General features: G+C 45.2%; 1 protein-coding gene across 4 annotated transcripts in view; it reads right to left on the reverse strand.

Annotated features, from left to right (window-relative positions):
• The window catches only part of LOC148030747 (alpha/beta hydrolase domain-containing protein VTE7-like), an 84,330-nt gene that overhangs the window by 37,294 nt on the left and 25,321 nt on the right, over positions 1-21,715 (reverse strand). For 3 of the 4 annotated variants that reach the window (XR_015691796.1, XR_015691797.1, XM_087684252.1), the window contains one exon: positions 7,554-7,649. The exons of the other annotated variant lie outside the window; for it this stretch is intronic. Coding sequence is in view for 1 of the 3 variants with exons in the window: in XM_087684252.1 (XP_087540378.1) it covers positions 7,554-7,649 (96 nt within the window). In the remaining 2 variants the exon portion in view is untranslated. The remainder of the gene's footprint in view (positions 1-7,553; positions 7,650-21,715) is intronic. 4 annotated transcript variants of the gene reach the window in all.

Genomic DNA, 21,715 nt, shown 5'->3' on the forward strand with positions numbered 1-21,715 from the left:
CCTCAACTGTCCCATAGGTGGCGCCAGAAAGTCTGTCGGAAAGCATTCGTGATGTTGTGCTCCACCCAGTATCTACTACGCGACGGCGCCCAGTCCATGTCCTCCTGCATCAGCACGCGTCTGCCAATCCTGGCTGTGTACTCCAAGAACCTCAGTGGCTTCTTGGCGACCGTAGTGGCCGGCCATAGCCACTCTCTTGGATCCCACTCCAACTCATCAAGTGGTCTGCCCTCCCAAATCCAGAGGCACCACTCCCGAAGCTCCTCCTCGAAAACATAGGGGTCCAGTCGCCATGTCTTCCCCTGAAGACCCACTACCCGAATCCTCCTCCGCAAAAGGACAGCTATCCCCTCATCTTACTGCCCTTTGTCAAGGGCCAGACGCCCCCCTTCCTGAACGGTGAAGAAAGTCCCATGGGTGGGGCTGCCCACTCTACCTGCCACCTGTAGAGGGATACTTGTCAGTGAAAACTTAGCGGCCCATACCTCCCCGAGCTCTATCGGCTCTTGTATCAAGGGCCAAGCCACTCCTAAGGTATTGTTGCTTCAATCTCCCTTCTTCTCAACTCAACTCCTCTCTGGCAACCTAATGCCCACTGCTACTCGTCCACCAACCTATACACCTTCCGCTAGGTCTTGATGGTGCGAGTCAGGCCGGCCTCTCAACCAGCCCATTGGATGTGGGAGAGCTCGCCGATCTGTACCCCCTCCTGATCTCTGGCTTCGGGGTTCCAGATCACTGGCTACGGTCTATCTCCTCCTGACAACCTAGAGGGCTCTAAATTAGGGCCTTACGGAGGCCCTACCACACATGAAGTAAGCTACGTAGGAAGGGGGATCTGGGAGGTGTGTTCTGGGCCGTTGTGAAGATCCATCTCAAGGACAGTCTCCAATCCCTGCAAAGCCTCGGTCTGCACTCCTGGAGACCCTCCTGTAGTAGGACCTTCTAGGTCTACCCTCCCAGTGTGAGACCGTGGACTACAAGCTTGCCCAAAAGGGCCATACTCTGATACTTTGGGTCAATGATCCCAAGCCCTCCCTCTGAGACCGATACCGAACGATGGTCGCCGACGCCACCTTGGCCCGAGAGTCCCTGGAACTGTCCAACCCGGCCCAAAGGAAATTTCCCACTAGGCGATGAAGCTGAGCAACACAGGACGAGGAGAAGCACCAACATGAGGCGATGTACCAAGCCATCACTACAAGGACCTAGTTCCAGGGCTCAGCCTGCTAGGGAGAGACGAGTGGTACTCCAATAGGTTAACTTTCTCCGAATAGAGTCGAGGACTGGGAGAAACTGCTGGGAGGGGGTGATGTCAAGTCCCACCTAGAACCCTAGGTAACGTACGGTCTGCCCTCTACACACCCATCTAAATCCCAAGTGGACGCCCCACTCCGTACTAGATTCCGGGTCTATAAGGAAACCAACCGACTTCCACCAGTTGATTTTCGCTCCTACTACAGTACAGAACACCTTGAGAGCTAGTCTCACTCTCTCCAGCATCAACTCATCGTTCTCTATGTAAAGTGTTGTATCATCTGCATACTCTGAGTCTAACAGCTCCCTCTCCTCTCTCACTGGAAGTTGGAGGCCGCATAATCCACTCACTCATGATCTCAAAAAGTGATACGTCGCCTCTGCAAAGAGTAGGAACCGATAGGGGGCTGATGGGCAGCCTTGTCATACAGATCTCTCCAGCCGAAACTCCTCCCCTCTCCTGCCACCTATGAGAATCCTGCTGGTAGCCGATCTATAGAGTGCAGAGACCCCATGGATCCATGCTTGGCGAAAGCCCAACCTCTCCATGGTGCCCTCCAAGAATTCCCAATCCACCCTATCATAGGCTTTCTCAAAATCCAAGAGTAATATAGCCAATCCCTAACCATTGTGTTGGGCCCACTATGTCACCTCAAAGAAGGTAAAGACATTGTCTAGGATGCTCCTATCCTGGATAAAGCCTATCTGTGTGTCATGAATGATGTCTGGGAGCATGGGATAGAGTCGCCTACCAATCATCTATGCCAGTGCCTTATAGGCAACTGGCAACAGGGTGATCGATCTCCACTAGGATAGCTCCAACCAACCTCCCCCTTTAGGGAGGAGACTGATAAGACCTGCTGATAAACTCCCTGGCATCCAACCTAAACTGAAAATCTCCTAGAAAGCCAGCAGTAAGGGGTCCTTCACTACCTCCAAAAAGGTGGTGAAGAAGGCCTTAGAGGGGCCATCCTCTCCTGGGCATTTTTGCCTATCCTATATCTGGAAAGCCTCCTCTAATTCCTTCTCTGTGCAGGAGGCTAGGAGGGAGCATCCCATCTCTCTGACGAGGGACGGGATGTGATCCCAGACCTGCTGCCTGCAACACTGTCCTCTGGCTGAGGATGTCTCCTTTTGTAAAAGGCGTCTGTAGTAGCCGGTGGCAATCTCCATCACCTCATCTGGGCTAGAGCGAATCCTCCCATATTGATCCTGAAGGTTGTGTATCTGCTCTCCTGAGGTGCGGGGCTTGTGTGCTTGAAAGAACTCCCTACACATCGTGTCCCCCTTCAGTGCCCAGGACCGAGCAGTGATCGGACAGAGTGGTGCCAACCAACTGCCCTATTTGGCCTCCGCAAGAGCATCCCCACTCTCCCACATAGAACCTATGCAACCGCTCCAGCAAAACTCCACCTAGCTACCTCTATCCCCACGAGAAGTCCAACGACCTTTCTCTCTTGTGGAAAGCTGGGTCTCTCCAAGCATCATGAGCTCCTACTACCAGTAGGAAGACCTCCCATGCCTCCTACTTCTCCCCAGCCACGCCCTGTAGTTTCTGCCTCTACCCTGATGGTCCTTTAAGGCCTCCAGGTTATTGAAGTCTCCTCTAACAATCCAAGAGTCCACCTCTGAGAGTCCTGTAATCTCCACACAGAACCTACTGCGTGCCCTGACCTCAGTGGGGGCATAGACATTGAGGACTCCGAGACACGAGTCCCCAATACCCAACCTGACCCATAGAACCCTCCTTGCCACAATCGCCCCATGATCCCGTACGCAGGCGGTAAGGCTCGGGCCAACAGAGGTGCATACACCTCCACTCCTGCCGTGGGTACCGATGGCGTACTCCCAGTAGGTGTGTGACCTGCCTGGGAGAACCTTCCCTACCCGATGGGCTTGGGCGGGGGTGAGCTTGTGCTCCTGCAAAAGTAGGATGTTTATCCGTCCTGCAAGGGCCAGCTACAACTCCTATCGAACAATCAACTCCCTGGAACCACGTGCCCCACTATAGTGGAGACTATTCACATTCCAGGATGCAAGGTGTAAGTTCATGGGGAAACCTGTGACTGACTGAACAGGCTTATGTTCGATGTGGAAGCTGCTGATGAGGAGGAAGAACTATGGGACATGCAAGTAAGCTTTGCCACAGGCCTGGATGACGAACTCCAGTCCTCCATGGTGGCCCTCGCGCGGACCATAGGGGTGATAGATGCTCCAGGTAGTACTACCAATGCATCTATCAGCCATGTTGAGAGTTGTGACTCTATACACTGGTAGAAACGGGCCGCCTGTGCCAGGGGCCACTCGATCACATCCATTAGAGCTCTCCACTGTGGAGGGGCTCGAAAGATAATGCTCAAGTATGGGACCTCAACACCAACCCACCAGTTAATGTCCATCATGCAACCTGGCCACTGCTGTGCAAACAGTGCTAGTCCTTTTTCTCCCATCCACTGGGAGATGTGGTCCGCCACCTGACTCTTCACCGCCTCCTCTATCTATGTCGTCGTCCAATCCCTTGAGTGAGAGGACTAAAGGAAAAAGGGGTAGTTTGGTCCATCCAGCGATGCTAGTAGATAGACTTGCCCCTCCTTGACTTACGAACCACAAAAATCCCCACCTCCAGAGGTAGTGGGAACTCTCCGCGTGAAACCTTTAACCACTAACCTTGCCTTATACTTCGGTTTAGCATCACTTGTAACCTTCAACTTGCAAATCCGCTTGGATGGCATATCATTTTTCCCTTTGGCAAAGCAACCAAATCTCAAGTCTGATTCTTCATAATGGTATCCATTTGAGACTCCATGGCTAGCTCCCACTTAAGTTTATTATCATGAGTAAAGGCCTCTTTATAACAAGGTGGCTCCTAACAATCCATCAACATCACATTTTCAACCCTAGATTAAAGTCTCTCAAGGGACAAGAGATATGAGTAGATTTATGTAACACAATGGGCTAGGAATCTTAGCCTCCACTCTTTCTTCATGAGGCACTCTAGGGCTCTCAAACTACTACTTAATAAATATCATTGCTTCTTGCTCACTAGCTAAAGCATCACTTGTGCCCTCTATTTGCACACTTGGTGCACTAGCACTTGTTGCTCTATAGGACAGAATAATAGGAGGCAATGCAACTTGGAAAGTAACCTTTCTTGTGTTCACTTTAAGAGGCTGCTTATGCATCTTTTTCTCATTGTAACATCGCATCATTACTATGAAAAATCTTTCTACCTTTTGGATACCAAAGGCATAACCTATCTTATCACTCATAGAAAATGAGTTGAGCTGTAAAATTTCATGCCTTAGATCAAATGGAGGTGGAGAATATGTCTCTAATCACTTTGGCAGGTACCGTGCTAAATATGGGATTAAAAGACAATTAACTTGTAGCTATACATCACAGTAAAATGGTGTATCAGAAAGGAAATATAGGGTACTGATGGAATCAACAAGAGCTATGCTGAATAAGTGTTAGAATATCAAGATCCTGTAGGGATCAAAGACTTCGTGGGCAGGTCAAGAGCAAGAAGAGAAGCAAGCTCAAACAGCATGATCTTAGGTAGTATAGGCTGAGCAATAGGCTTAGAGGACTCAACCAGTGTAGGGAATTGCACAATGTCCCTCTCGTCAAAGACAAAAATCTCTCCGAGTGAGGATATGTTTAAGCTTTGCTTAGGGCACAAGATTACCCATCTTGTAATCAACCCACAAATCTCAGGTAAGACCATAGGCCACTGCAGAAGAACTCCTATGGTAACAGTTGCGCCTGTCTCGGGAAAGTCTAATGGGCGGCAAGGGCAAATGAGCTGGTGGCTGTGTGGGGAGGGCAAGATTGCTGGTGCGAGAAGGATGTAAGCATGTGTGGCTCATCACCTCCTGTGGGAGAAGCGCGGGTGGGTCTGGGGGGGGATCAACTATACCGGGTGCAGATCAAGAGGGGTGCTCGGCAGGGGAGGTGGTGGTGGGGAAGAAGATCGAGGGATGGTGGGGTGGTCAGAGGTACGTGGTGGGTGGGACTGTGGGATCTCAAGTGAGGTAGTCTTTGGCACAGGTGGTGGATGTGGGGGAATGCGGTCCTCTGCCAGGTGGGGTGGGCAGGGGGGTTGCGGAGTGCTCTGCCAGGGGGGCGTCACTCGCCCTCCTACTCCCTGCTACCAAGGCTGTGTCTAAGGAGCTGGCTGCGGCTCCCCCTATTGTCTCCCTCTTTGTCGGGCGCAGGCGAAGCGGTGTTCGCAACGCGACGGCAAGCGTGCTACGGGCTACGGACAGGAGCTAGCGAGGGCAAGAGCGAGGCAAGGTCAGGCGCAGGCAGGAATGGCGGGGGCTGGCGCGAGAGAAAGGGCAAGGGCAGGGGCATCAGATGCGACGCGACAGGTAGGGAGCTATCAGATCGACGAAGGTTATTGGCACCATAGTTGCACTAGCACCATATACAAAAGGCTTCATACTATACAATACTATAATTACTACACCATATGTATTAGTACCATGAGGTACCAACTTAATTGAGATTCAAACAACTTCTCTATCTTTTATTGTCAAAAATTTTTAGGTTTTAAGTAGCTTTTAGGAGAGAATATCGTATTGTACTTTAGAACCATGCTCATTGCATCATCTTGCATTTGGAGAGAGGGAAACTAAAGGCACTTCTGCTCACTTTGTGTGCTGGTTACCTTGGTGGTATTGTATCTTTGTTCTCGTGCTTTCATCTATGGGACTCCATTGCCCATTCATGATTCATTCTTGAGTTCTCTATTCATTGTATCTGTGTTTGTGCTTTGTGTTTCTTGCTCCCCTTCCATTGTGCACTCTCACATCGTATCAGACGACCAGCTCACCAGCTATTGGTGCTTCATTTGCTGTGTATGACCGTCTGCAGGTTTGAAACTGCTGTGTTTTCTCTGGTGTGGATCTGTTGAAACCCTGCGTTTGATGTCCTAGCCCATCTGTCATCTCTATCAGGGGGCCTGTCAACTGCCCAGAGAGGCACAGTGGGAGAAGAAGACCAAGAGTGAGACCAAGCAGGCGAGTGTAGCGACTGTAAGGCAAAGTGATACACATGGGAACACAAGGAGCTCAAGGCTGGCAGTAGAGTATTCATTTGTTTCTACTATCTCACATGAATGAGATATTATGCACATGAATATATGTGTAGAATGTATGTATTCTTATAGAATCAAGAAAAAAAAAAGCAGCAAGTGAATTGTACTTTATTTTTTCCATTGCGAATAATTCTAATTATTGTTAATTCTTTTTTGTATATGATAGGCCGATAGGGCCCTGTTCCCCAATGTTACCCATTCCCTGCCCTATACTGATCAGAGACCCCCTCAATAAGGACAAGCCAGTGTTCACCATGCAACGAAGGCTGGATTTTGAAGTACAGGAAAGCATGTGGAGAGTAGAACTGCTACAATTCTGGCTTCTAACCAATCTGGAAGGCTTGGTCAACACATATCAGAGCACTCAAGAATTGATAGCCAAATATGGTTTGGCTGACTATGTCCGGGTTGTGGATAAAAACGTTCACTTTATGCCATGTTCAGATCTCATAAAAAACTACATTCCAAACACCAAATCCAGCAAATTCTCCTATGTTGAAAAACAAAGTGAGCGGTTTGTGGAGAGGATAGTAAATTTTGAGCTTAGTCCACAATTGATAGAAGAAACTCTTGGAATAAAAGCTAAAATAAGCAAATACAATAAAACATTGCAGGTGACACAAAGGTGGGGCTGACATGCTCATAAACAGTGAAGGACTACTACGATTCCGGCTTCTGATCAATCTGGAAAGCTTGGTCAACACACATTACAGCACTCAAGAATTGATAGCCAAATGTGGCTTGGCTGATGTTCGGGCTGTGGATAACAACATTCACTTTACGGCATGTTCAGCTCTCACCAGAAACTACCATCCAAACACCAAATCTAGCAAATCCTCCTATGCTGTAAAACAAGGTGACCGGTTTGTGGAGAGAACAATAAATTTTGAACTTAGGACAATAAAACATCGCAGGTGGCACAAAGCTGGGGACAACATGGTCATTAACAGTGAAAGCGTGCTATGAAAGGTCATTACAGATGAAGAGCTTCAAGTCACAACACAGGTGTTCCTTGTACATGGTAAGCTAGCCTTATGTTAAAAACTCTCACTAGAAGGAATTTACTGCTGAGAATATATTGTTACAATACTGATTAATTAAACATGAATTATAAACCCAAGCTGAGAAGATTATCATGCATACTCAACACTGCCCTTGGTTACAACCACTAACTAGCCACCAAAGGTAATGTTACCTCTGTTACACAGGAGGCAATGTTGTAACCCCCACTTAACATAAAATCAACTGAAGATTCTACCCAACCAGGCATGCAACAATGTAGTCTTCCCACCTGCAGCACATCATGAGTAGTAGGACAATGATCAGTGTGTCTATCCAAATTCAAGTAGTTGCAACAATTGCTTGATGAAAAACACTAATGCAAGGAATAAAAGCACCCTAATGAAAGGGACACACAAATCAGTTATAGTCTCCTGGTTATAATAGATAAAGCAGTGAGACAAGTTCGAAGAGGCATAGCTAATTTATTTAGTATTTGGTAATTTGTCACCTTTGTTTTATTTCCTTGGTCAAAAAAGCTCAATAAATAGTTATTTTCTTGCTTAAGCATAATTGCATTCTTTTCTGCTTCATGAGGATGTTCAGTAACAGCTCGTGTGGTCGGAGGTATCTTCTACAAAGTTCATATTAGAAAAAGGATGCAGTAATTGCATTTACCTGTTTCCTAATACAGTCCATTGAAACTGGCTCACCAACAAAATCTCGAAAATGATAAGTTTTGGGTGTATTGACATTTCTATGAACATGTGCACGTTTACTGGAAGTTTGATTATTTAACACTAAACATGTCCATGATGTCTACTGAAATGAACTGCCTTGGGATTGTCCTACAGTGTTGGAGATTATAACAAAAGAGAGAAAAAAGAAAGCCATTTTGATGTCTAGTGAAGGCCAAATGATGTATACCCAAAGAAAGAAAGAAAGAAAGAAAGTTATATTAACGTCTTCTAAAGACCAAAACTGGCCTATGAGACAAACTGTGATACAACTGATGAGGTCCAGCTATCCAAAATAAAAGTGCTGAATGAAAAGCTAAAAACTGGAAACTGAAAATACGGTGCTGTGAGTTTGATATGTGTCGTGTATGTGTATGTGTGTATGTAGCTCTGGTACTCCAGATAATGGCTACAAAAGGGGAACAAATGTCGGCTGTGATAGGGGAACAACTGTCGGCTGTGATAAAGTGGTGCGATGTGTATATGTAACAGATGCAGGGAGATATACTATCCTGGGATGTAGTAGCAGTCGTCAAAGTCGCTAATAGCAGGTGATCCCTCCTGGATGCAGGATGGGGTACATCTGCGGTGGAGAAAGAGCAAACTGGAGATCTAAGATCCAATGTGTCGAGTGTCGTCGGATCTCAGTCTGCTGTCGATGTAGATCAAGAATCCTCCGGATCTCCTGTCGGTGTGGCTGTGGGGTCCGAAACCCACGGATCCTCGTGCGGCGTCAGGTACGCTGGTCCTCAGCCTGCTGTAGTGTGAGCCCGGAGGTCTGGCTAGAGGCTGGTACAGTAGCTCTCACTCTGTCTGTCTGAAAGAACTGTGTAATAGTCGTCTGGGTTGGCCCCTCTCTGACTGGGACCCGCTGTGTGCTCTACTCTCTGATGTGCCATGCCTCTCCCAGAAAACGACCAAATGATCTCTGATCCATATCAGTCATACATCCCTGAAGTGAGCTGCTCAATGTGTATCTAGGTCTCAACTCTGAGTATGCCGGGCATCTGAGAACAAAATGCTCCTCACTCTCCACCTCTGATCTACAAAGGGGGCATATCCTCTCCTCCCATGGGATGCCACTAGCTCTGCCACTCTCAATCATAAGCTGATGTGATGATACCATGAGCTGTCCAATAAGAACTCTCAATCGATGTGGCATATAGATCTGCATATATCTCGGAATCTCTATGAATCCCTGCTCTGATATGCTCAAGAACTGTGTATAATAATGTGCCATCTTCGATGGCAGTGGCTGTGCAGGGCTGACCCATGTCCTCTGTATATAAATATGCCATATCTCCTGTCTGATGACTCTATTCCTCTTAGAGAGAGAGAGGGTGTAAGTGGGAGCCTGAGTATCATATAGAAGAGGTGGGAGTCTATCAATGTCCAGCCCATGTCTGTCAAACCAAGCTCTAGTCTGTGCATACCATGATGTGGTATCCCCCGCTCGAGCCATCTCCTGAGATGCCATATATGCTCTGTATGCAATGCGATCTCTGTCCATATCCTGAAATCTGTGCAGGAAGCAGATTGTCTGAAATAATGCCTCGACTAGCATGGGCGGTGTGGCAAGCTCTGCTCGCACAATGTCATGTGGGACTGAGGCCTTGCTGCGAATCAATCTAGATATCATAATCACCTGAGGTCTCTCCATTAATGTCCATACATAATCGGCAAGGCCTGGCCCCCATATAGCTGCTCCATACATCAGTGCTGGAGTGACTAGAGTATCAAAGAGCCACCCCTTGGTGCGGGGCTCCTGGAAATGTGCCTGATGACACTGTCGCTCCATAAGAGCCAATGATGAGTATCCTCTAGTGATGCCAACTCATTCAAAGGCCAAATATGCAAATCAGTAATGCCATCTATGTGTACAACAGCTGTTGACTTGCGTGCCAGACTTCAAAATTTCCTCATATAAGGACATGTAGAGTGTGCCAGTAAAAGAAACATCACACTACGATCAACATACGTATGTGTGTGTGTGTGTGTGTGTTTTTATGTTTGTGCACATGTATATGCATATGTATTAACATAATATGTAGAGAGATCTAGTTTTGCCCACTTTGATCCACATGTATCATGCATCTACATCTCTATATACCGCTTAAATCATGTCGTGGAGATTCTTTCTGTACAACCCTGATGCATATCCTAATATCCTACTTCCATTGGCCATGCATGGCTAAGGGTTGTTGAGAAACCACTTCTTTAGTTTACACACTTCATTTTAGGGTTTTGCACTAACAACCCCAAAAAGGGCTGGTGCTCACATTTTGGCCACTTTTTCAGTGGGCGCCCACACAGCGGTGCACCACCCTAGACAAGTTATGCCTATAAATAGGTAGTCACTTCATTCATTCTTCATCACCCCACCACTTTTTAGTCATTCTTCACCCCTCTTCCTCCATCATCAAACACCCTTCCCTTCTCTCACCAACCCCTTCCACTACCCTCACACCCCTTCAGGAGAACATTGCAGTTCATGGCTCGTGGCCGCCTTCACTCTTCATCAAATGCTTCAATCACCCTGTTTCATCATCACACCTTACATTTGGAGCATCTTTTACTTGGCATCACCATCATCTGCTTGGAATCAACACCCTTTTCCTTTAGGCCCCACCTTCACCTGCAGTTTTTAGTTTGGAGGTCTTTTCCTTGCTTGGTGTCATCATCTCTAGCTTGGCATCACATTCCTAGCCACTGGTAGCAATCTACATCACCAAGTGTCAATGATGTCATCACTCGTCTATTACAGGGGTTGCTGGGGCCTGCACTTTTGCAGCCTGGCTTCTCCTCCATCACCTGGCATCACTCGTCTGTCATCATAGAGGCTGTTGGGACTTGCATTTTTGGAGCCCGGCTCATCTTCCATCATCTGGCATCATCATTATCCAACCAGCATTAGCATCTGGGCTGCTCTCCCTACATTTGATGGTTGCAACACTCCAAGATTTGTATTTTGCTGCCTAGGTCACTCCCAGGCATCAAAGGACTGCAATTCACTCCCTTGACAACTAATGATCATCTTCCACATCTCCGACAACATTAGAGGACTGCAGTTTGCTCCCTCAACAATTCTTCTTCACCTTCCAAGGATAACTTCAATAGCCCACTAGTCGGAGGACTACGTTTTACTCCCTTCACTGTGCAAATTTCCATAGGTGTTGCCACCTGATTTAGATAGGACAATGCAATTATCTTTTAAGCTTCAGTTCCGCTATATCAACTTTTCTTCTCATAGCACGATTTAGTGCATCATCACTGTGTTCTTGAGTTTCTGAGTTTCTCTTCTCTCTCAGTGTTTGCCATATACACTCTGTGTTACTCCCCGCAAAACCTATTATCTCTCTGCACCAAGCATACCTACTATTTTTTACTTGGTATCAGAGCATAGGAGTTCAAAGAGCTAAGAACCTTGTTCATTAGAGGAGTCAAAGATAGGTTGTGGGTTCGCCATCATCTATTGATTTTTCCCTTCATTTCTGTTGCATCACCAGAAGATAGAGATACCTTTCTCTTCCTCTCCCATCCACCCTCCCTTTTATAGGTTGACGCTCTGGTGCTATGACTTCTCCATAGGTAGACGAACAGACCGCTGGGTGCTCCTCTTCTGGCATCACTAGAACCCTCACCGATGCTTGCTGCCATGGACCTTTGCTCCCTACCCCTCCTTAGTATATGCATCTATCCCCAAGCACTCATTGTGCCACCTCTCCCTTCTGGGCCATAGAGTTTATCCTGCACTAGCTTTTCAGATTTTTATGCTCAAGGCAATAAGACGCATCCAATGCGCACTAAACCCTTTTGAGCCACATGAGGATCAACTCGTACCACAGCCTCCTCGCGACCGCTACAATGTGCTACAGACATTGCTTCTACTTCTTCTAGGGTTTTTAGAATGCCACCTCGACAGTTCTATAGTCCTCTCCCTTGAGGGACAGTGATTGTTGGCTACCGTTCCCTCGATAGTCCGCTCCTTTGCGAGACAGTGGTTGCTCAACCCCTTCAACTACTTCGGCTCCGTAGTTCGCTCCATTAAGAGACAATGATTGGTTCCCACCCTTGCCATAACCTGAGCCTCACCTTTCCCCACCCTCAACTACTCAAGTTCGAGAGGCCACCTCTGAGAGTTCTTCAATATCTTCAATGCCCTAGATACCTTCTTCAACACGATCAACGGCACTTCCTTCATCATCAGATGATTCGAAGTCCATGATCCACGAGGTTTTAGATTTCCTATCTCTTGTAGAGGGGGCTTCAAAGGGAGATGTACTCTCTTTGCGGGGGCTTCTACTTCTTCAGCTTTAGAGGGGGCCTCGTACCTCCACCCTCAGGGGGGGCACCTCCTCATCATGAAGCTCATTACCCACCATTTTCTCTTTTGGGATGGCTGTCCTCGAGTAGTCATTTCTCCTTATGATACCCATGATATTCAGAGACCACTTAGATCAAGGCCTTGGAGGTTCAACCCCATGACTTGGTGATGAGGCCTTCAAATTCCTTTCAGCTTGGAGTTGCGAAGCTAGTGGCTTCTCTCCCGAGACAAAGTCAAGTTCTACAGTTTATCCCATCTACTATTTCTTACTATAGGTTACCTTTCAGGTGGCAATCTTGGATCTCTGGGATCCTCTACATCTTTCTGGTATCTCTCTTCACTCCTATTTCTTCATCCTTTTTGGCCCTAAGAGAGGGGATGTTGAGAAACCACTTCTTTAGTTCACACACTTCATTTTAGGCTTCGCATTGATAGCTCCAAAAAGGGCTAGTATCTACATTTTGGCCACTTTTTCAGTGGGCGACCACACAGTGATGCGCCACCCTAGATATCTTATGCCTATAAATAGGCAATCACTTCATTCATTCTTCACCACCCCACCACTCTTCAGTCATTCTTCACCTCTCTTCCTTCATCATCAAACACTCTTCCCTTCTCTCACCAACTCCTTTCACTACCCTCATACCCCTTCAGGAGGACATTATAGTTCGTGGCTTGTACCTACCTTCACCCTTCATCATCTTCTTCAGATGTCCTCTTCTATCATCAGGCCTTATCAGCTTCCACCTAGTGTCACCATCATCTACTTGGCATCAACACCCTTCTCCTTCAGGCTCCACCTTCACCTGCGTTTTTCAATTTGGAGGTCTTCTTATTGCCTGGCGTCATCATCTCTAGATTGGCGTCAGCATCCTAGCCTATGGGGGTAGTCTACATCATCGCATCAGTGATTTGATCACTCATCTATTACAAGGGCTGTTGGAACCTGCTTTTTTTCAGCCTGGCTTCTCCTCCATCACCTGGCATCACTCATCTATCACAGAGGCTCTGCTAGGACCTGCATTTTGGCAGCCCAACTCATCTACCATCATCTGGCATCATCATTATTCACCTGACATCAACATCTAGGCTGTTCTCCCTCTGTTTAACAGCTCTGACACTCTAGGATTTGTGTTTTTCTGCCCACGTCACTCCCTGACATCAGAGGACTGTCGTTCGCTCCCTTGACCGCACTCATCTATTACAGAGGCTGCTAGGACCTGCATTTTTGCAGCCCAACTCATCTACCATCATCTGGCATCATCATTATTCACCTGGCATCAACATCTAGGCTGCTCTCCCTCTGTTTGACAGCTCTCACACTCTAGGATTCGTGTTTTTCTGCCCAGGTCACTCCCCAGCATCAAAGGACTGTGGTTCGCTCCCTTGACAGCTGTCCTTCACCTTCCAATGATATTTCCAATAGACTACTACTCAGAGGACCGCGTTTTGCTCCCTTTGACTGTGCAAATTTCCACAGGTAGGACAATCAAAGGACTGTGGTTCGCTCCCTTGACAGCTGTCCTTCACCTTCCAATGATTATTTCAATAGACTACTACTTAGAGGACCGTGTTTTGCTCCCTTTGACTATGCAAATTTCCACAGGTAGGACAATGCAATTATCTTTTGAGCTTCATTGTTGTATTAGCTTTTCTTCTCATATCACGATTCAGTGCATCATCAATGTATTCTTCTTGTGTTTCTAAGTTTCTCTTCTCTCTCAGTCTTTGCCATACACACTCTGTCCCGCAAACCCTATTGTCTCTTTGTATTGTTGCTTATTTTGACATGGTATCACAGCATACCTGGTATTTTTGACAAGGGTGATATACTAACTCCCACCAATATCCATGAACCACTCCTATGCATTGGCATGTCTTAGTGTACATTGCAAAATCTTAGCCTTCAATGTATCCTTAAAGTATCTTGCATCTAACAATATTGACCCACTATAATTCCATACTATCATATTTGTGGTCCAATAGGTTGTGCATCATCATATGGAGCAATGCTCTATGATGGTCACATTCCAATCTCTACATATTGCCCACTTTCCCTCCTTTCATGTCTCATTTGGCATGTGCTCCTTCCAATATTCCACTTGCACAAATATCAAAGGGTTGTGCTTTTGGAGAGGAACAGTCCTTTCCTTCTCAATGTCTAAACTTCAAGATCAAAGCCCAAAGCTTTGGTACCATCCTTGCCTACTATCCATGTGTTTATAATGGGGATTTCAATCACCCCATTTTTTGTTATGAGTGCCTTGGCATCTTCTTGGGGAGTGCCATTCTCATCCCATCCAATAACACATACGTGCAATACTCTAGCATGTCTCTTGGCCTTTGCCTCAAGAGCAGCATTCATCACTACTATTTAATTATCTAGCATATTCTTCCAGTTTTTTAACACATGGATCCATTTGGCATTCTCTTTTATCTCAACATTTGCCTATTTTGTCACCTCAGCAATAGTTATGATTTCTTTTTTCACTGAGAATTCAACCTTTTTATTCACTTTTGCAAATGGAGCCTCATTTCCAGACTTTGCCTCCTGCCTTGTTTCTTAAACTTCTCAATTGTTTTCCTTGCACCTATTGAATTCTTCTTTGAGCTCCTATTTCTCCTTTTTGCAGGTGTGGATCCATCTTCTTCTTGCAGCAACTCAGCATAAGGTTCAGCTCAACATTAACTCACCATCAGCAGCTACACACACACCCACACCCGCATAGAGGTATATTAACATCAGGAAGAGGCTGACATGACCTACAAGACATAAGTATGCAGTACAAGTGAAATGATGTCTCATCATCAAGTACAAAATAAAAAGCTAGCTAAAATCTAATATAAAATAAGATCATGTGTCTAAAGCATTGAGAAAATCTGTGGGAGATGGGAGAGTAAACATGGCTTGAAGACACACACACACATAGGTATAGTAATGCTTGCAAGAGGATGATGTGACCTATAAGACATAAGAATGTAGTACGAGTGAAATGATGTCTCATCATCAAGTACAAAATTCAAAGCTTACTAAAATCTAATATAAAATATGATCATGTGTCCGAAGCACTAAGCAAATCTGTGAGAGATGGGAGAGTATACATAGCTTGGAGAATATGAGGACAAGGAGAGATCCTTTTCTCAAGACCTAGGATTATGGCACCTTCTTTTGCTATCAAGAGCATATGGTTTAGAATTTTTGATCCTCGAGCTCCATGATCTACCATAGTGGTCCAAATGCCTCTCGGAAGAGACAATGGTATCTCCCCCTAATCTCGTACGAAACAATGCAGTGGCATATGTAGTTCTCCTCCAAGCAGCTCTACCTCTATCCCACATAACTAGAAGATAAGATCCTTTGCTACTATGCCCTAATATCTCCCTATCTGTCCTCACCTAGTGTGAGGAGGTGTGGATCTAGCCAATAACACATCTAAGGCCAGGTACAAGTCTATATCCTTATACCCTAGGTGCCCTAGAGGCTAGCCGTATGATAAAACCATCCTCTAAGAGATACAAGATACTAGATTATATTTATATTAGCTGTTTTGCACTCACACAAGTCCTCTCAATATCTAGCCTCACAATGTCCATCCTAATCACCCAATTCATTTCACAATGAGTGAGATCCAAGTGGGACAATCAAACTTGTAGCTAAATGGAAGAATTCTATCAATCCTCATCCCACATAAGCTCAACAAGGTGCATATTTGGCTATACTCATAGTGGTTGTCACCCTCTACCACTAATTGGCTGGAGCACATGAGTGCTAGTTGAGGGTCTCTTTTGATGTGAAAACACCCATGTAAAGAAAGACTTGTGTACAAAATACAAACACAATCACATGACAAAGCACAAACTCGTAATAGAACTCAGTAGAGTTAGGGTAACTCAAAGACAGTGAACAAAGAAGATAAATAAATGAATGAATAAATACAATGCTCAATGCAGTAAACACACTATGTAGAGTGAATAAAGAACCGATCACTACCATGAACTAAGGTATCTGCCAAGGAGGGTGTAGAGAGCAATGGAGAATTGGGCGCCAACAGGAGGAAAACCTGACGAATGAATATGGGCTGAGTGGATAGGCTGCCTCCTATTTACAAATGAGTGGATCCTCCCAAATTAGGGTTTGGCTTATGGGATGCAAATACTCTCTAGTTTGGTAATTTAATGAAAACTTTGGTGATAAGCATGTTTTGAGATTATATTAAAGAGCTAATCAATTTATAATGCATTTTAGTGCAACACCCCCTTTCACACCCAAAACTCAAACCAAGAAGAGCATGCAAAGCATAACTTAGCCTATAATCACCCCAAGGCATCCCACCCCAAAGTAGCCAAGGCTTGAGACAAAGAGTGCACATCAACTACCTACTAGCGTACTAAGACTACAAAGGCAATGCTTTTCTTACCTTGGGAGCCCAAAGGGTCATCCTAGAGAGACCAAGACATCGAACAAAGGATGCTCATCTGCTACCCAATGGCCCACTAGGACCTACAAAAGGAGATCGAACTACTTTGAGCTTGCTTTTTTTTTTTTAATTTGGTTGTTTGTTTTGATCTTTTAAGTATTTGTGCCCTAGGGGAAAATAAAAGAGATGGTCAGATCCAACGCATTATAAAACAAAAAGCAACCTCAACTACCCATGGATGTTTCAACGAAAAAAGATATAGAGGGTATATATGGGATGCTACCATAGAGAAAAAAGATATGGAGGGTATATATAGGATGCTACCATAGAGACTGCCTAAGGAGACTGCCATGTGAGCTGCCATGAATATGGTGGAACCAAAGTCCATCACTCTTTGACTGAAAGGGATAAATATGCACAAATGCATATCAAGAAAAATGCTATCCAACAATGCCATTTGGACAATGTGCTTGCAAGGGAATTATTCACTTACCCAAACGCCTTCTTAGAATCATGATTATCTAGACACTACGGATAATATTACAAAGTACAAAAAATTATCAATCAAGATAAAGTAAACAAAATCCTATAAGCACCAAGAGAAGAAGCTGCCTCCTCTCACCACTAGATGGTGGAAGGGAATGGGCCATATATGATATCATCATAACCAATGGTATTTCCATGGGCTGTCAATCATCATAGAAGTCTCTCCCTAGTCCATCATGTCCTAGTAGTACCTCTATCCTCGAGTGGTACAAGCTAGGTCCAAAAATCTCTACTCCATAGAGGAGTACTGATGTCAACAAAGTACCAAAAAGCCATAGCTTGGTCTATGGCTGCTGGAATTATACATGGGTGTGATGTCTCTCAAGTGTACCTAATGCTATGAAGCCTCATGCCAACTTGGACTTGGTTTGTGCCATCTCTCACATGGAGAATTGTGGCCCTTTTTTAAGGCCATGCCCAAATATAAATATCATCTAAGAGTCTCTATGGGGTTCCTATAGGATCTCTACCAAAACTGAAATGCTGCTCTAACTTGGTCCCCCATGCTTGTGTATTATTAATACCATGACCTTGGTCTTTCCGAATTTCACTATGCGGTCTTTGTCCATGCAAAAATTTTGTACAGCATCTAAATGCTGCTAAAAGGTCTCAAAAGAGTGTAAGATGAGCACAAAATTATTAGCATATAACAAGATGAGTATCAATATTCCAATGAGGCTTACAGCATGGCCCCAAAATCTATCTATACAATCTGCAATCTCATCAATGTAAAGGGAAAATACTAGAGGCGATAGTGGACGCCCTTGCTTCACCCCAATACTGTTGGTAACTTTGTCTGATAACCCTTTTGGTGCACGCATTCTTCCTGTCACTGATTTATATAAAGCATATATGTCCCACTGTACACTGTATATCATTCATAGTCCAATACCTTGTAGTCTCCTCATATGCTTGTGGCTCATGGTACAGTCTAAAAGGCTTTGGAATATTCTACAAAACAACAGTAAATCCTCTTTCCATGCACTCGTCCCTCCTCTATCATAGCTCAAGTGTAAATATGTGGTCTAGTATGGAAAACATTTTTGTAAAACCAGCCAGTTCTCAGCTCTACGCCAATCTCTCTCCACCCACTAACTGAGAACTAGTGAATCATGTATGGCTCAGGTGATGCAATTGGGGTTGATGATCATCTCTACTGAATCTCTTTTAGGCTCTCTTGCTGTCTGGCCCAAGATTAGCTGGTATATCTTCAAGCTTAGCTTAGTAGCTACACTTCTTCCCCCACTCTAGGCTTCGAAAGAGTCTTTGCTTGGCTATGTATACATGTGCCCTAGTAAGATCTCCTATTCAACTCTAGCTCTAGTCTCATGACATGCTTCATCATACTGATTGTTCTGGGAGGCTACGTTTCCTGAAAGTTTGCAATGGGAACCTCTGCTATGTGAAAATGCATATCTGCATAATCATTTAGTATATCTGCCAGGATTGAGGTCAATTCATCCAAGAGGTGATGCGGGTCTATGTCCCATAAACCTTCCCATATTGCATTATTGTACACTCTAGTTGTCTCGCGTGCAAAATGATATCTCATCTGTCTTGCTGCATGTAAAGTTAAAATCTGTCACTCCCTCGGAAAGCATGAGGAGATCCACAAAGCTAGAGGACAATATCAGTAGTGTGGTCAAACTAGAAAAGCATGAATAGATCTACAAAGTTGGAGGAAAATGTAATGAAAGAGACCTAACTGTCCTAACTAAGGGGAAGGAGAGAGAGAAGGACTGCAGAGAAGAGGAAGAGGAGAGAGAAAGGCAATAAGAAGAGAGAGAAAGAGGGAAAAAGGAAGATGAAGAGGAAAAAGAAGAAGAAGCCATGGAAGATTGAGAAGGTGAAAAGAGAGTTTCTTGATAATTTTTGTGATGCCTCAAAATACCCTCTTACACCTTATATACCGTCGATGTGACTGGTATGTTCCCATGCCATGTTCCCATGATCCCCGTTCATTACAAACCATCCCGTCTCATAAATTTTTTGTCCTCGAAAACAAGGGATGTGGTCATGGACTGTAAGGGTGTGCTGTAGGAAATCAGCCATAACTTTGTGTGAGAAACTCCGAATGGGACAATTGAGGTGGTGTTACGGAGCCCATGAGATGTACTTTCAGTCCATGTGGGTGGGGCGGGGCTGCAATTAGGTCAGGACCAAAACTGTTACAAAATAGAGGGCTGTCCAGGAATTACTAGTGTGCTGTCCCAGATGGTATGGCTGGAGAAAAACAGCCATAACTTCCTCTAGGGAACTCCGATCAGGGCAAATAAGGTGTTGGCACGGAGCCCTCGAGGTGTACTTTCAGTCCATGTATGGAGGATGGGGCTGAAAATGGACCAGGACCAAAACTGATGCAAAACAGGTGGCTGTCCAGATGCAGACTGCAGCCCAAAACAGGTGTCATGGTTAGGTTCCAACCAATACAGCCTCCTTGAGGTGTGGAAATTCATCCAAAATTAGATGCTGGGCGCCAAGAGGCTTCCTCTATTGGTAGGCCTTGCCATTTGATCAGGTATTCATTTATGAAACGGGTGCGGAGTTGCTTTTCACGTTGCCCAATGACCGCTTCAGGAATATACTAGATAAGGCCCTCCTCATCTATGGGTGGTAACTCCTCTACATGATCTTTGGGAGTGCCAATGAAAGGTTTTAATTAGCTCACATGGAAGACATCATAGATCTTAGTAGTGGGATGGAGTTGGAGACGGTAAGCCAAGTCCCCGACCTTCTTAATGATTTTGTAAAGCCCATAGTAACGGTGTGCCAACGTGTTACAAGAACCGTCCTTTAGTGTGGCATAACGGAACTTGGGGACCTTGAGGAGTACCAATTCACCCTCTTGAAAGTCAAGGGGTCTTCTTTTTGCATCAACATGGAGATTCATGTGCTCTTGAGCCCTTTTGAGGTCTACCTTGCATTGTTGAAGTAAAGCTTGCATGCGGTCCAACTCTTCTTTTCCAAGGGGGTTGAGATTTTCATTAAAGATCACGGTTAAGAGTGCTATCTGTATTTTGTTGACAAGGCACACATCTAGACACAAAGTCTTTAACATCCTGCCATAGGCTTTTCCAATGGAAGCTTTTTGAAACTCGGTCATATGTTTTGAAGACCCCTAAGTGGCCAGCAATCGGTGAAGAATGCATCTCTTCAAGGATCCTTTGGGTGAAAGGAGAGGCATGGGGAATCACAATACGGCCATGGATCCAAATGAGGCCATTGTGAAGCTGATATTGGGAATTGTTATCCATGACACCTTGCTGTAATTTCTGAAAAAGAGGGCTGAATTCAGCATCAAGCAAGTATGCCTCTTGGAGCTTTTCAATCCAATCATGGTAGAGTTCAGTGATGAATGAAACCTTGCATGCCCACATGCAAGAGAGTGCATCAGCCACTACATTGTCCTTGCCATGGGTGTGGGTAATCTTGCATGCCCACATGCGAGAGAGTGCATCAACCACTACATTGTCCTTGCCACAGGTGTGGGTAATCTCAAAGTCATAGTTTTGTAGGGTAGCCACCCATCTACGTTGTTTGGGAGTGAGGTTGGATTGAGTCAAGAAGTATTTGAGCACACAGTGGTCACTTTTCACCTTAAATCTGCTGCCATACAAGTAGTGATGCCACTTTTTGATAGCATGAATGATTGCCAACATCTCCTGATCATAGACATGCAACTCTCTCTCTTTATCATCCAATTTTTGGCTCTCAAATGCTATTACCCCGTGTTCTTGCAACAAGACTGCACCAATACCCCGTCCACTAGCATCACACTGGATGGTAAAATCCTTTGAAAAGTTGGGGCATACAAGGATGGGGGCTGAAGTGAGCAAGTCTTTCAGCTGCTGAAAACTGCGGCCAGCCAATTCATCCCATAGGAAAGCCTCTTTTTTCAGCCTGTCTGTTAACGGGGCTGCAATTGTGGCATAATGGCAAATAAATCTCCGATAAAAAGAGGAGAGGCCAAGAAAACAACGCAAGGAAGTAGCGGTAGTAGGGGTGGGCCACTCCCGGATACATTGCATTTTCTTAGGATGCTTGGATGCATTTTTCACTAACAATGTGTCCCAAGTACTCAACCTCTGTTTGCATGAAGACACACTTGCTTTCTTTGGCAAATAGCCGGTGCTCTCTTAGGACATCAAAAATTTGCCTGACATGCTTCAGATGCTCATGCAATGACTTGCTGTAAATGACTATATCATCAAAGAATACCAACACAAACTGGAAAAGCCATGGCTGCAATATTTTGTTCATTAAGCTCTGAAATGTGGCAGGTGCATTAGTGAGCCCAAATGGCATGACAAGGAAATGGTACAAGCCACGGTCA

The sequence above is a fragment of the Lygodium microphyllum genome, chromosome 9, assembly GCF_053477565.2.
Source record: "Lygodium microphyllum isolate KBCC chromosome 9, Lygodium_microphyllum_v1.1.10, whole genome shotgun sequence".
NCBI lineage: Eukaryota > Viridiplantae > Streptophyta > Polypodiopsida > Schizaeales > Lygodiaceae > Lygodium > Lygodium microphyllum.